At 45.6% G+C, this 15041-nt stretch overlaps 1 protein-coding gene across 1 annotated transcript in view; it reads right to left on the bottom strand.

The window, feature by feature from the left end:
- LOC138792254 (NACHT, LRR and PYD domains-containing protein 3-like) overlaps nucleotides 1-13637 on the bottom strand; it is a 50092-nt gene extending 36455 nt beyond the window's left edge. The window contains exons 1-5 of the mRNA XM_069969463.1: nucleotides 13589-13637; nucleotides 11871-11924; nucleotides 10826-10989; nucleotides 6564-6735; nucleotides 2839-2904 (exon numbers count right to left, since the gene is read on the bottom strand). Coding sequence (XP_069825564.1) covers nucleotides 2839-2904; nucleotides 6564-6735; nucleotides 10826-10989; nucleotides 11871-11924; nucleotides 13589-13613 — 481 coding nt within the window. The 5' untranslated portion in view covers nucleotides 13614-13637. The remainder of the gene's footprint in view (nucleotides 1-2838; nucleotides 2905-6563; nucleotides 6736-10825; nucleotides 10990-11870; nucleotides 11925-13588) is intronic.
- Nucleotides 13638-15041: the final 1404 nt, after the last annotated feature.

The raw sequence follows: 15041 nt of genomic DNA, 5'->3' as shown, positions 1-15041 counted from the left end.
AAGGGACCCAGGTCGCTCTTAAAGGGACCCAGATCGCTCTTAAAGGGACCCTGGTCGCTCTTAAAGGGACCAATTTCACTCTTAAAGGGACCCATTTTGCTCTTAAAGGGACCCATTTTGCTCTTAAAGGGACATATTTTGCTCTTAAAGGGACCCAGGTCGCTCTTAAAGGGACCCAATTAGAGCGACTTGGGTCCCTTTAAGAGCGACTTGGGTACCGCCCTTTTAAGAGCGACTTGGGTACTGTCCCTGTAAGAGTGACTTATGTAATTGCTCTTACACAGCGGCTTGGGTACCGCCCCTTTAAGAGTTGCTAGGGTACCGCCCCTTTAGGAGCTGCTAGGGTACCGCCCCTTTAGGAGCGGCTTGGGGACCGTCCCTTTAAGATCAGCTTGGGAACCATCCCTTTAAGAGCAGCTTGGGTACCGTCCCTTTAAGAGTAGCTTGGGTACCGTCCCTTTAAGAGTGGCTTGGGTACCGTCCCTTTAAGAGCGGCTTGGGTACCATCCCTTTAAGAGTGGCTTGTCTACCGTCCCTTTAAGAGCTGCTTGGGTACTGTCTCTTTAAGAGCGGCTTGGGTACCGTCCCTTTAAGAGCGGCTTGGGTACCGTCCCTGCTACATGGCTGCCTCAGCTCTGCTATTTTACTGAGTGACCTCTGCTACTTATAATGGTAAAGATCATTGCTCGGTTACCATGACAATCTTACTCATGTCAGAGAGACAAAACCGTTAAGGACCTTCCATATATTACATCTTCTATTGGCTAATAGTGGACATGTGACTGTGGATGGTGTGATACAATGCAGTGGCTGCTATATTTCAGCTATTTGCATATGTGCTGTGATTGGCTGTCAGCGGTGAGACTGTGGCCATTATTTTCTATGGGAAATTCGGGGTCTTTAAATGTAAATTTCTTAAAAGCGACAAATCCGATCGAAACGAAAAATAGATAGCACACCACACACCGCCAAGGGCTTCGAAACGCAGTTTGAACGGAGTGTGTGCGCAAAGTGGTTCGGGCTGTATTACGCGCAGAAAAATGGCTGGAAGAAGAAGAAACAGAAGAAGAAGAAGAAGAAGAAGAAGAAGAATACGGATTACAATATAGGGATTTTCAAGCACTATAATAAAGATCACTGATCTAAAGGGGCTGTCAGGCGGGGGGGGGGGGGGGCACAGTCCATCTGCACTGCTTTTCCAAGAGTGCAGATAAACTGAGAGGTGTGTCAAGCTTTTACGTTCTCAGGTTTCCTGTCCTGCGGTGGGAAGTGCTCTCCAGGGGTGCTGTCATGGGCGTTAGGGTAAAATACGAGCTCTAGAACATATTAATGACATCACAGAACATGAAATCTCCATTAAAAATGTCATCATCTATGGTATAGAAAAAGTCGTTCCAAAGATGAGAGGGGGAGATTTGGGTAAGTGTCTTAGAGACAGAGAAGCATATTGGCAATATATGCTTAAAACTAGCATGCCATGTGGACTTAATATTTGCAGGGGACTGCTTTTCCATTATTAGTAGTACAGCCTCAAATTACATTTACTGGAGTAAATATTCTTCTATTTCTCCATTGTTGGTAGCATAGTTTATCTATCGCATTGTCTTTGTTACATTGCTACAGGTAATCCTGGGAAGTTGTTAGTAGTCTAAGCGTAAGGGTGCGTTCACACCTACAGGATCTGCAGCTGATTTTCTGCAGCAGATTTCAGTTAAATAACTGAACACAGCATCAAATCTGATGCTGTGTTCAGTTATTTAACTGAAATCTGCTGCAGAAAATCAGCTGCAGATCCTGTAGGTGTGAACGCACCATAAAAGAAGAAAAAGTTTTGCATAATTGTTTGCATTATTTCTGTTCACACTAAGATTTACAATGTAGTGCGTTTTTGGTATGTACGACATTGAATGTCTAATTTCATCATTCTACAAAAACAGCAACAGTCGTAGCATATATTTTTAGCCCTTATATAATTTTCTATGTATGCTATTTGGTATGGGTATTTTTGTATTTCCCGTGTAATGTTAACTCCCTTCAGGGTAATGCATTTTTGTAATTTGTGAATACATCTGTATGTAGTGCATTTAAACCCGGTAGGGAGTATGGGCTTGTGTCTGCGAGCAAGGGCGCATGCGTCTGAAAGGCGTCATCAGAGACTAAGAGGTGTGGTGCACAATGGTGTGAATTGTCCTTTTTTATTGAATCTTGAATAAAGCAAAAGTTGAAGTTTTGCTGAAATACGCTGGATCAATTCTTCTTTTTCTTGGATATACAAGCACTTCACCGAAGGTGGATCCGCGCAGACCAGTAAAGTCGTGGGTGAGCTGCCACTTTGTTTATACCATTTCTGTGCAGTATATATGTTGCACCCCGCTTCTGCCCCCGGAGACGCTCACCTCATAAATTTAGTTTTCTATTTAGGTTCATGGATGTGCGGTTCTCAGTGGTGACTACTTGGCCACACATGGCATTAAAAGCGTCAATCTTTGGCCTATATCGGCCTTCCAGTTGCAGCAAGGCGTTACCTGAGACTATAGCTGATCGGTGGGGGTCCAACTTCTGAAACCCCACCCATCACATTACCGGGGTTCTGAATGCCCCTACATGAGTGAAGCAGTTGTAGACGTTGTGTAAGCGCACTGCTGCTCCATTCATACCCTGTAAATCTGACAAAGATAGCGGCATACAGCGCTCGGCCACCATGAGAAGTCACATAGTGTGTAACTGATGCTGTGGAGAATATATACATAGTATGGCTAAGGTAACACAGCGGGTCCACACACATTGGGGCATTACACTGTGAGGATAATACGGTTATATACAGTAATGTACACTTACCTATCAGCTCTGGGGAAAGTTGGTGCCCATCCTTATCCAGTATGATTTGTTCCACCAGAGAGTCACCTAATAAGAAATGAGAGATGTCAATGATTCTCTATTGTAAAGACGTCATACCGTGCCAGACACACTGGCCCCACATACAGTGCCAGACACACTGCCCCCACATACAGTGCCAAACAAACTGCCCCCACATACAGTGCCAGACACACTGCCCCCATATACAGTGCCAGACACACTGCCCCCACATACAGTGCCAGACACACTGCCTCCACATACAGTGCCAGACACACTGCCCCCCACATACAGTGCCAGACACACTGCCCCCCACATACAGTGCCAGACACACTGCCCCCCACATACAGTGCCAGACACACTGCCCCCCACATACAGTGCCAGACACACTGCCCCCACATACAGTGCCAGACACACTGGCCCCACATACAGTGCCAGACACACTGGCCCCACATACAGGGCCAGACACACTGCCTCCACATACAGTGCCAGACACACTGCCCCCCACATACAGTGCCAGACACACTGCCCCCCACATACAGTGCCAGACACACTGCCCCCCACATACAGTGCCAGACACACTGCCCCCCACATACAGTGCCAGACACACTGCCCCCCACATACAGTGCCAGACACACTGGCCCCACATACAGTGCCAGACACACTGGCCCCACATACAGTGCCAGACACACTGGCCCCACATACAGGGCCAGACACACTGCCTCCACATACAGTGCCAGACACACTGCCCCCCACATACAGTGCCAGACACACTGCCCCCCACATACAGTGCCAGACACACTGCCCCCACATACAGTGCCAGACACACTGCCCCCCATATACAGTGCCAGACACACTGGCCCCACATACAGTGCCAGACACACTGCCCCCCACATAAAGAGCCAGACACACTGCCCCCCATATACAGTGCCAGACACACTGCTCCCACATACAGGGCCAGACACACTGCCCCCCACATAAAGTGCCAGACACACTGCCTCCACATACAGGGCCAGACACACTGCCTCCACATACAGTGCCAGACACACTGCCCCCACATACAGTGCCAGACACACTGCCCCCCATATACAGTGCCAGACACACTGCTCCCACATACAGGGCCAGACACACTGCTCCCCACATACAGTGCCAGACACACTGCCCCCACATACAGTGCCAGACACACTGCCCCCACATACAGTGCCAGACACACTGGCCCCATATACAGTGCCAGACACACTGCTCCCACATACAGTGCCAGACACACTGCCCCCACATACAGTGCCAGACACACTGGCCCCATATACAGTGCCAGACACACTGCTCCCACATACAGTGCCAGACACACTGCCCCCACATACAGGGCCAGACACACTGGCCCCACATACAGTGCCAGACACACTGGCCCCACATACAGGGCCAGACACACTGCCCCCACATAAAGTGCCAGGCACACTGCCCTCCACATACAGGGCCAGACACACTGCCCCCACATAGAGGGCTAGACACACTGACCCCACATACAGTTCTAGATACACTGCCACACATACTGTGACAGACACACTGACCCCCACATACAGCACCAGGCACATCCCCGGCTGATTTAGATTTTGAATGTTATAATGACAGGTATGCTTTAAGATATATAAATATCTATATCATAAAAATTAAAGTTTGTCCTCTATAGCCTTCCAAACGCCTGAACCGTTTGACCCCAAATTTGGCACACAGATACATTGGGTACCCGGGAAGGTTAGAGCCAAGGTCCCGTCCTTGCCAGATTACAGGAGAGGAGGGGATGGGAAAGACCGCCTCAAAGAGATCAATGGGAGAATCTCCACACTGCACACACAAGTGACATAATTAGCGCTGCAGCTCTCCAGCAGTAATGGCAGTTGGAAGCCTTAGCAACCAATAGGATTACTGCTTTCATTTTTAAAGGGAGCTGGAATCTGATGGGTTGCTAGGGCAGCTGCCTCACAACAGATCCACAGAAATAAATGGTAGAGCCTGTACTCCAACTATACAGTATCGGTATACAGGACACCACAGGTATACAGGACCCCAAAACTATACACTACAGGTATACAGTACCCCAAAACTGTACACTACAGGTATACAGGACCTACACATTAACTATATACTACAGGTATACAGGACCCCAAGCTATGCACTACTGGTATACAGGACCCAAAACCTATACACTTCAGGTATACAGGACCTCCACCAACCAAATACTAACGGTATACAGGACCCCAAGCTATACACTACAGGTATACAGGACCCCAAAACTATACACTACAGGTATACAGCACCTCCACCAACTATATACTACAGGTATACGGGACCCTCAAACTATACACTACAGGTATACAGGACCCCCGAACTATACACTACAGGTATACAAGACCTCCACCAACTATACACTACAGGTATCCAGGACCCTCAAACTATAAACAACAGGTATACAAGACCTCCACCAACTATACACTACAGGTATACAGCACAGTCACCAACAATATACTACAGGTATACAGGACCTCCACCAACTATACACTGCAGGTATACAGGACTTCCCGAACTATATAGTACAGGTATACAACCTCCCCCAACTATACACTACTGGTATGCAGGACCTCCCTCAACTATACACTACAGGTATACAGCGCCCCCCTCCCCAACTACACACTACAGGTATTCAGGACCCCCTCAACTACACACTACTGGTATACAGCCCCCCAACTATACACTACAGGTATACAAAACCCCTAAAAAGTATACACTTGAGATATACAGAACCCCTCCAACTATACACTACAGGTTTACACTAATTACACTGATTAACTCAAATAGATGATTTTTCAGGCTCTGTGTAACACTGCCAATGTTGTGTATAACCAGGCTCTGTATATAACAATGCCAATGTTGTGTATAACCAGGCTCTGTATATAGCACTGCAAATGTTGTATATAACCAGGCTCTGTATATAACACTGCCAATGTTGTAGATAACCAGGCTCTGTATATAACACTGCCAATGTTGTAGATAACCAGGCTCTGTTTATAATACTGCCAATGTTCTATATAACCTGGTTGTATACAACACTGCCAATGTTGTATATAACCAGGTTGTATATACCACTGACAATGTTACATACAACCAGGCTCTGTATTTAACAGTAAGAATGTTGTATATAACCAGGCTCTGTATATAACACTGCCAATGTTGTATATAACCAAGCTCTCTATACAGTCTGATCAAATCACATCTCAGTTTGGCTATTAGGTATTTCGGATGTTTAAAGTTTTTAGTTTATTTCTTATGTGCATTTACATAAACAGTGCAGAACTGTCGGGTATATAGGGCTCCTGGCGATTTCTCCTTAAACAAAAAAAAACAAGGGTAGAGATTGGCCTCCTGGGCGACCTTGGAACAAATCTAATTAACACACTGACACTTTATACCCGGGCAGCGCCGGGTACATTTTCTAGTAATACATTTGTGCGTATTTGGGGTTTTCTGGGTTATCCAATGCTGCATTTATCTTAGCCTGAGGTGCTGATACTAATACTGAGGGTGCGGAGCATAAAAAGCAGAAGAAAATGTTTTCATGTTAATTGGAATTAGCTCCAGATCAGGAGGGGAGATCTTATTATTGTGTTCTATGTAAGTAATGACAACCCCTGGTGACGTCTCATACACAATGATACCTGTATGACGGAGTTCCTCCAGTACAGCGAGCAGGTCAGGGGAGTCATGACTCTTCTGTAAGACATAAAGACTGTCCCACAATGCTATCACAGCTTCTCTTCCACCAAGGAGAATATCCTGTAGTAACGTCCGGGCCATTGTTCTTCTATCATCTTCTAGACTCTGGTATTTCTAGAACACAAGAAAGTTCTGACATAAGGAACATTATACAAAGATAAATCACAGCAAAGGGTTATCACCCCCAGTTACCTCCTGTCATTCCCTATAATGTATGAGGAAAAGAAAGAGGGGTGCGATCTGGTGCAGGATCTGACAACTCACGGACACAGTGCAGACAGGTGTACTAGTAACTGCACACTCACCTTGTGCAAACACTAGGCCCAACACTATGGTGAGCATATATATCAAGAAGAATTGCCGCAGCTTGCCAGGATAGACTGTAGTCAGCGACTAAGTATAACAATATGGACGGAGGAACACTGGCCTGGATCATGCCAGATAGCACAAAACTCCCTTCAAATCGGCCACGGAGGTGATTTGGAGAGCAGAAACCCTGGGGTAACTGCGTCAGTGCTGGTAAGGAGCTCTCCAACAGCCGGAAAATTCCTACAGGAAATATTTTATTGTACAAAAAGTGACGCGTTTCGGCTCCTATGTTTACACCGTGCGAAAACTTACCTACTCCACGTTTAAGCCCTTCCCAGGCTAATTTTTGTTTTTGCACTCTCGTTTTTTCCTCTACCGACCCACATGAGCCCTTACTTTTTGCGCCACTAATTGTACTTTGCAATGACAGACTTCATTTTTGCAAAACAAAAAAAGAATTATATGCGTGGTGAAATTGATAATAAAACGCAATATTTTTTTTATTGAGGGGGGGGGGTCTTATTTGTGTCATTCATCCTATGGTAAAACTTACTTGTTATCTATGTTCATCAAGTTGGTACAATTACAAAGATATGTAACTTGCATAACTTTTATTTTAAGTGACAGCTTTTAAAAAAAAAAACTAAATGTTCCCTAAAATTGCTCTATTCCCATCTGTGTGAAGTGTCATTTCTTGCGCCATGTTATGTACTTTCTATCGGTACCTTACTTGCATATATGTGACTTTTTGATCACTTTTTATCTCAATATATTTTTTTTTTTTTACATGCACATTAATTAGAAGTCCCCCTGCGGGACTTCAAATACAACTACACTCATCTTTCTCAGAAATCAGTGAACAGTAGTATGCTTAATAGAGCACTGATCCATTAGATCGAACCCTCTCTGAACCTACCCACCTGCAGCAGGACGTGCTGATACATTCTTCAGTGGGAAGGGGTTAAGTACCTCAGCTTCAGCATCTACCTCCATGATGACTACACGGGACATTCCTAAAGAGTCGCCACCAACTGTATCCAGGCCATGCTATGTGTCGACACTCACATTACTGCTAAGCCAACTTCCTGATACAGGTGTAAAGCGCCTCTGCAAAGAGACTTGGTAATGTTGACTTCTACATCCCAAGTTCATCTCCCTGATTCAGTTCAAGACTATCTGTGCCCAGCGTTGCTGTGAACGTTTCTCCTTCCTTCTCCTTTGTTCTACTGTGAAAAAACCTTTACTTAGGTGACCTTTAAAAGTCTGATCAAAGAGTTATTGTACAATACAATACAACTACAGGGACGGACGAAAGACACTGTCGCGTCCCTGGTAAACAGAAAACAAAAATAACACGTGAGCCATGTTGGCATTATCCCAAATATCATGGGAAAAGTCCAGCGAATGTGCAATGTCCAATAAACCTTTTTTTTCAAAAAGAAATGCTTATGCTGAAGTGATTCTAAGAATTGTGAATATATCAACACATCTAGCTAACAGTGCTGAACAAGGATATATACACCCTAATTAGTACTCGGAGGATGGGTGGCTCTGCCCCTAGTCAGGGACTGTGGAGCTAGCCCCGGGGTATCTAACCAGTGGGCCCAAATTTTCTCAAATTTCTTTAGCACTTCACGTTTTTCATAGGCATATTTATCGTTAGCTATAAGCCAGTTTACTTTAGTGATAAAGGTGGAGACCTGTGGGGGTTCCTGATCCAGCCACGATTGGGCAATCAGTTGCGGCCTCTAACTCCTCCAGTGTAAGTGGGCAGTCCAAATATTCTCTAGTCTCATCAGTTAGGATGGGGAGAGGGATAGACTATAAATAATCTCTAATACTATTGGGCGTGACCTCTAACTGGGAACTGTAGAGGTTCTCATAGTAGGCGTAAAAAATGTTTAGGATGTCAGGGGTGGAGGTCACCAGAACACCATTAGCATCCCGGATGTGAAAGAGTTATTGTTAATATTATGTAAAGACTGACTCATCATAGCACTCCAGGTGCACAGAGACTGATGTATCCTAGATTGTTCTTATGTTTGACCTATGCACTATGGACGATTTGAACTTATTGCCTACTGCATTGCAAGTTTTATACTTTTATATTATTACTAACTTGTGCCTTTATAGTATAATACACAGTTTTCTATTTCAGTGGCTTTTTCAGTATTCTGTCTACCAGTAAACCTATAAATATGTCAGAGGCGGGGTTTTTTCTCAGTGGGGGAGTCTGCAGTATCCCAGAGCGGGTGTCCACTGCTGTTGTAGCAGCATGTATAGGTCGGTACTGTGTGTTATAGGTTCTGGAACTGAAGCCCGTACAAGACTGCTCCCAGACTGCTCCCACCACCAGATGTCACTGTAGCATTTGCACACCTGAAGGACAAAACTGTGTAAGTGGTTAACTTATATCCTTATTTATTATATGAATCATGCCTCTGTTCTCTGCACTACACCTTGGCAAATCCCTGAGCCAGATACCTCAGGGGCTACTGCCCTATCACAGAGGGCTATTATGTATTTTGCCCAATCAGATAGCCCCTCCCCCTGAGGGCCTAGTTTATATGTAGTGGGGCTGGGACTGAGCAAGAGAGTTAGTTGTAAAGGCAAATTCCAAAAAGTATGGGGCTGGTGGTGTGCCTCCCCTCTGACCAATTATACACCTAATCAGTACATTCGTTCCATAGGGATTAGAGATCTGGTTACCTAAAGTAATCTCTTTCTGGAGGGCAACGGGCACGTCTATGGCTATGACTGGAATCAAATTTACTGAGCTTTATTTGTAATACTTCAACATTTTCTGAATTTATGAGGAGAATATGTATTGTTTGTACATATGCATTTATGTGGACTGTGCTCCACTTGTTGCACTTCTGTTTGTAAAACATAACTTTGTACAAACTTTAATAAAACGACTTTAAAAAAAAAAAAGAGTTAGTTGTTGAGAAGTAGTAGAGTGAGTCTGTGTATTTGGAGCGACTCTTCTTCTGAGAGCCTGCTGAGTGTATTCTTTCTGGACCTGGCCAGGTAGCCACAGCCCATGTGCAGGACTGTTCTTTATTTCCTTCTATCTCCTGATACCTTAGCCATTTCCGGATAGAGCACCGTGAGTAAGGGGCTGTGGAACACCAGGACTAAAATCCTATCCACGTTTCTTCTCGGCCTCTGAATGCAAAACAAGATTAACTGCAGTACTGTGCAAGCCAGTAGTTTACCAAAGTGCAAAAACTCTGCCACTAGGTGGGCCTGTAATCCTTTATTGTGTGTCACTCTGTGCCCACATAGTAGCTAATTTCCATGGATACAGGACTTTCCCTTACATCCAAAGCCGCTTAGACTGCCACATTCACCCCCACAGACCCCTCACTCCAACTTCACATCCCAAGGTTCCCTATCTCAAAAGTCTGTTGTCTTCATAGACTGTGTCAACCGTCCCACTGTGTATTCCCAGCGTCTAAGCTGTGTAGGGCAGCAAAGTTATCTGCAGTGTAATTATATTTCCTATATCAGTGAAAAGCTCAAGTCTATTGTATCCCTGAGATTCTTTAAACCCTGAAAGACGTGTACTACACTTCGAGTTCTATAGTAAAGACTTTAACTGTTTAACAGCCTAGAGTCAGTCTTCAATAGCGTACAGCTCACAACTTCTCTCTACTACAACTCCTAGTATCTACAAGTGGCGAGTCAGTGTATCCGGGGGTAGGCATAGCTCATATCACCCCTGGCGACCGTGACCTGGGGTGCTTCTACATCTCCGTCCCTGGGTCGCTGTGCCCATACGCCACATGGAGCTCCTGTATATAACAGTAGATAACACAGGGGGCTCGTCTATATAAGATATGATAACATGGGGGGCTCCTGTATATAACACCGGCAGGTCATGACCTCTCACCTCTATATCAGGAATATTCCGGGCATTGAGCTCTGTGAGAAGTAAGTGAGGGTCCAGGTTCTCCACAATGAGCTGCAGGTCATCCTGGAAATATTCATACGTCATCCTCAGGACATGATCTTCATACTGACAAATCTTCTGGTGAAACTCCTGAATGTCATCATCTAGGAAATGAGGGAGACACAAGATTGACGTCTTCTAGAACCTGCAGAACACTGACAGCATCTTAGGTATAATCATCCTGTTCTGGATCATTCTAGAAGCTTCCACAGATCAGACACCCACAGACACCGGTCCCTTACCAGCACAATTACCATGAATTTATAGGAGAAGTGTTGCTGGGTAGTTTTCTCCACATATATTATGCATTTTAGACACTTTTCTGCCCCTTTTAGACCTCATGTGAAAGAGCATACGGCCTACGCTGTACTAAAAATGAACCCGCTGAATCGGGCGGACTACAAGCCAAGTAGTGTAGTGTCCCAGAGGGGGTGTCCAATTCTTCTGTCTAAGCAAGTATAGGTCGGTTCAGTATGTGTAAAATGCTGAAGACTGAAGGTTGTAGTATGCTGCCCCCACCACTTGATGTCCCTGTATTACCTGTTCACTATTACATGGCTGGAGGAAAAGGGTTAACTAATTTCTTTTTATATTATGTGACTCATGCCACTGTCTGTTGATTCGATGCTTAACCAATCCCTGAGTTACCTACCTCAGAGGTCCCCAACCTATCCCACAAGGTTATCTAAGCCCCTTGCCCAATTAGATCCCCCTGAAGAAGCAGAAGCACACCTGATTGCCTAGCCATGTCCGGCTAGAGCATCTCGCAGTGAGGCTGCAGTGACCAGGCGGGACTAACCCCATCCACGCTGGCCAGCATCTTCACAGTTCCTGAGGATAATTCCAGGACTCAGGTCAGTAGCTAGGTATCATCTTATCGGGGCCCCCATATAATGACTGTTCATTTTGTTTTTCATCACTTGTGAACTCTATTTTGTTCATCCCTGATTGGACCCTTCCTCCCTGAAAACCCCGAGGTCCTTACCTTCGCTGGGGGTTATAGTACTCATTTCTGATCCGGGGAAGATGGGAAAATCTCCTGCGATATCAAAAATAATCTGTATTACATTTAGGAGAAAAATCAATTAATAATAATGTAAAAACCCTCAATGCTACAGTCTGACTTATTCAGTTGTTGTTATAATCAGAGGTGAGCTAAGCGATTGGTTTGATCAGATTTATGATCATAAAGCCGTCGGCCTTTCCCCGCTGCTCTGCTCTCTGCCACTCCTCTCAGGATGCCGGGAAAAGCCGGATCCAATCCTGGGAAACTTCTTCCAGTTACCTGGGACTGGATCCAGCTTTTCCCCATCAGAGGAGCCGCAGGGAGTGGAGCAGCGCTGAAAGACGCTGGTACATCCTCTTTACATTTGCTAACAATTCTGGGATTGTTTTTTCATAACACATGGTACTTTAGGTAAGTGGCAAAATTTGGTCACTATCTAGTGTGTTTTTTTGTGAAAAACATTCAAATATCATGAAAAATTAGCATTTTACAAACTTTGAAATTCTCTGCTTATATAAAATAAAAGTCATATCACATAAATTAGTTACTAAGTCACATTAAATAGATGTCCTCTTTCTTCTGGCTTCATATTGTAAGCATATTTGACTTTTTTAGGGTTTTACAGGGCTCAGAAATGTATTAGCAATTTCTCAAATTTTCATGAAAAGTTTAAAATAAAACTGGATTTTTTTCAGGGACCAGTTGTTTTTTTTTAATGAATTTAGGAGGTTTGTATACTGGAACCCCGCAGAAGTGGCCCCAATTTGGAAACCACACACCTTAAAAAATTCATCTAGGGGTATAATGAGCATTTTGACCGTACAGGTGCTGGAGGAAAGTATTCACCATTAGACCATAAAAATGGAAAATACTAAATTTTTACTAAAATATGTTCATTTAAAGTATCTCATTTTCACAGGCAAAATTAGAGAAAAGGCACCCCAACAATTTGGGGTGGCGGGTAAAGGTACTAATATGGGGGTTGGGCATAAGTAGGGGGGTGTTTGTGGGGGAGGGGTTGGGCTGTAATATACTTGATTGGGGGGATGGGGGTAAAGCAGCATTAGTTGTGTGGAGGGCCCTGGGCAACAGTATATAGGAGGGCTACGAGCAGTATATGTAAATCTGAGCAGAAATAAAGGTGTGGGGGGGGGGGGGGTGCTTGGAAGCCCTAGCAAAGATTGGTAGATTGTTCATGGGGCCCTTTGCTTCAGTCAGCCATCAGCCGCACATATCCCATAACACGAGGAGCTGTGCAGCCAACAGCAGAGAACAAATGTGCTGGTTTATAGGTAACACGAGCTCCATCACTGTACTGTTCTTCTCTCCCGTGGATCTGATCACTTCCTGGTTTCCTCTATGAATTGTGGCCATGCGGTTACCATGCAGCGGTGCACACACTTTCCCACAATCCCCCTTACTTACACAATGGAGCCTGACTGCCAATACTTCCTGGACAGACCAGGAGATTACATGTCCTACCATCTCAGTGGACGCCATAAGATGGTTGTAACCGAGGACAACAAGGCAAACAAAGCAGGTACATGGGGGATTGGTAGGGATATAATTAGTCTATTTCTTATAGGAATAAATGTGTGAATTGTGTGTACAGATGTTGTGGGATCATTCACCCAATACAGAAATAAGATTGTTATAAGAGGAGGAGGAGGAGGAGGAGGAGGAGGGGCGGTCCTTACCATCGCTGGGGGTTATAGCACTCATTCCTGATCCGGGGGAGGTGGGATGATCTCCTGTGATATAAAAAATAATCTGTATCACATTTAGAAGAAAAAATCAATCAATAAATAATAATTTAAAAACCCTCCTTCCTACATTCTGACTTATTCAGTTATTGTTATAATTAGAGGTGAGCGAAGCGATTGGTTTGATCAGCGCTGCGATCATCAAGTCTTCGGCCTTTCACCGCTGCTCCGCTCTCTGCCACTTCTCCCAAGATGCCGGGAAAAGCTGGAGCCAATCCTGGGAAACTTCTTCCAGTTACTTAGGATTGGATCCAGCCAGGGGCGTAGCTAAAATGTCATTGGCCCTGGTACGAAAGGTCAACTTGGGGCCCCCTCTTGACCAGTAACACCATACCACTCCAGGAGGTGGGCCCGACAGAGGATGGCACTAGCACACAAACGGCCCACCACACACACCCAGGAAACAGAACACAAGCACCTGCCCACCACACAAACCCAGGACACACACCCAGATCCACCACACACACCCAGGACACACACCCAGATCCACCACACACACCCAGGAAACAGAACACAAGCACCTGCCCACCACACAAACCCAGGACACACACCCAGATCCATCACACACACCCAGGACACAAACACAGATCCACCACACACACCCAGGACACAGAACACAAGCACCTGCCCACCACACAAACCCAGGACACAAACACAGATCCACCACACACGCCCAGGACACAGAACACAAGCACCTGCCCACCACACAAACCCAGGACACAAACACAGATCCACCACACAAACCCAGGACACACACCCAGATCCATCACACACACCCAGGACACACACCCAGATCCATCACACACACCCAGGACACAAACACAGATCCACCACACACACCCAGGACACAAACACAGATCCACCACACACACCCAGGACACAAACACAGATCCACCACACACACCCAGGACACAAACACAGATCCACCACACACACCCAGGACACAAACACAGATCCACCACACGCACCCAGGACACAAACACAGATCCACCACACACACCCAGGACACAAACACAGATCCACCACACACACCCAGGACACACACCCAGATCCACCACACACACCCAGGACACAAACACAGATCCACCACACACACCCAGGACACAAACACAGATCCACCACACACACCCAGGACACAAACACAGATCCACCACACACACCCAGGACACACACCCAGATCCACCACACACACCCAGGTCCACCACACACACCCAGGACACAAACACCCATGACACAAACACAGATCCACCACACACACCCAGGTCCACCACACACACCCAGGACACAAACACAGGCTCACCACACACACAGACAGAGCAGGGTGATGGAGCAGAATGGGTGGGACACAGGCAGTACCTCCACTTGCCTCTGGCACCTGGGATGACCG

This window comes from Dendropsophus ebraccatus, chromosome 5 (genome assembly GCF_027789765.1).
Source record: "Dendropsophus ebraccatus isolate aDenEbr1 chromosome 5, aDenEbr1.pat, whole genome shotgun sequence".
Taxonomy (NCBI): domain Eukaryota; kingdom Metazoa; phylum Chordata; class Amphibia; order Anura; family Hylidae; genus Dendropsophus; species Dendropsophus ebraccatus.
This window is presented reverse-complemented; position numbering and strand designations above follow the sequence as displayed.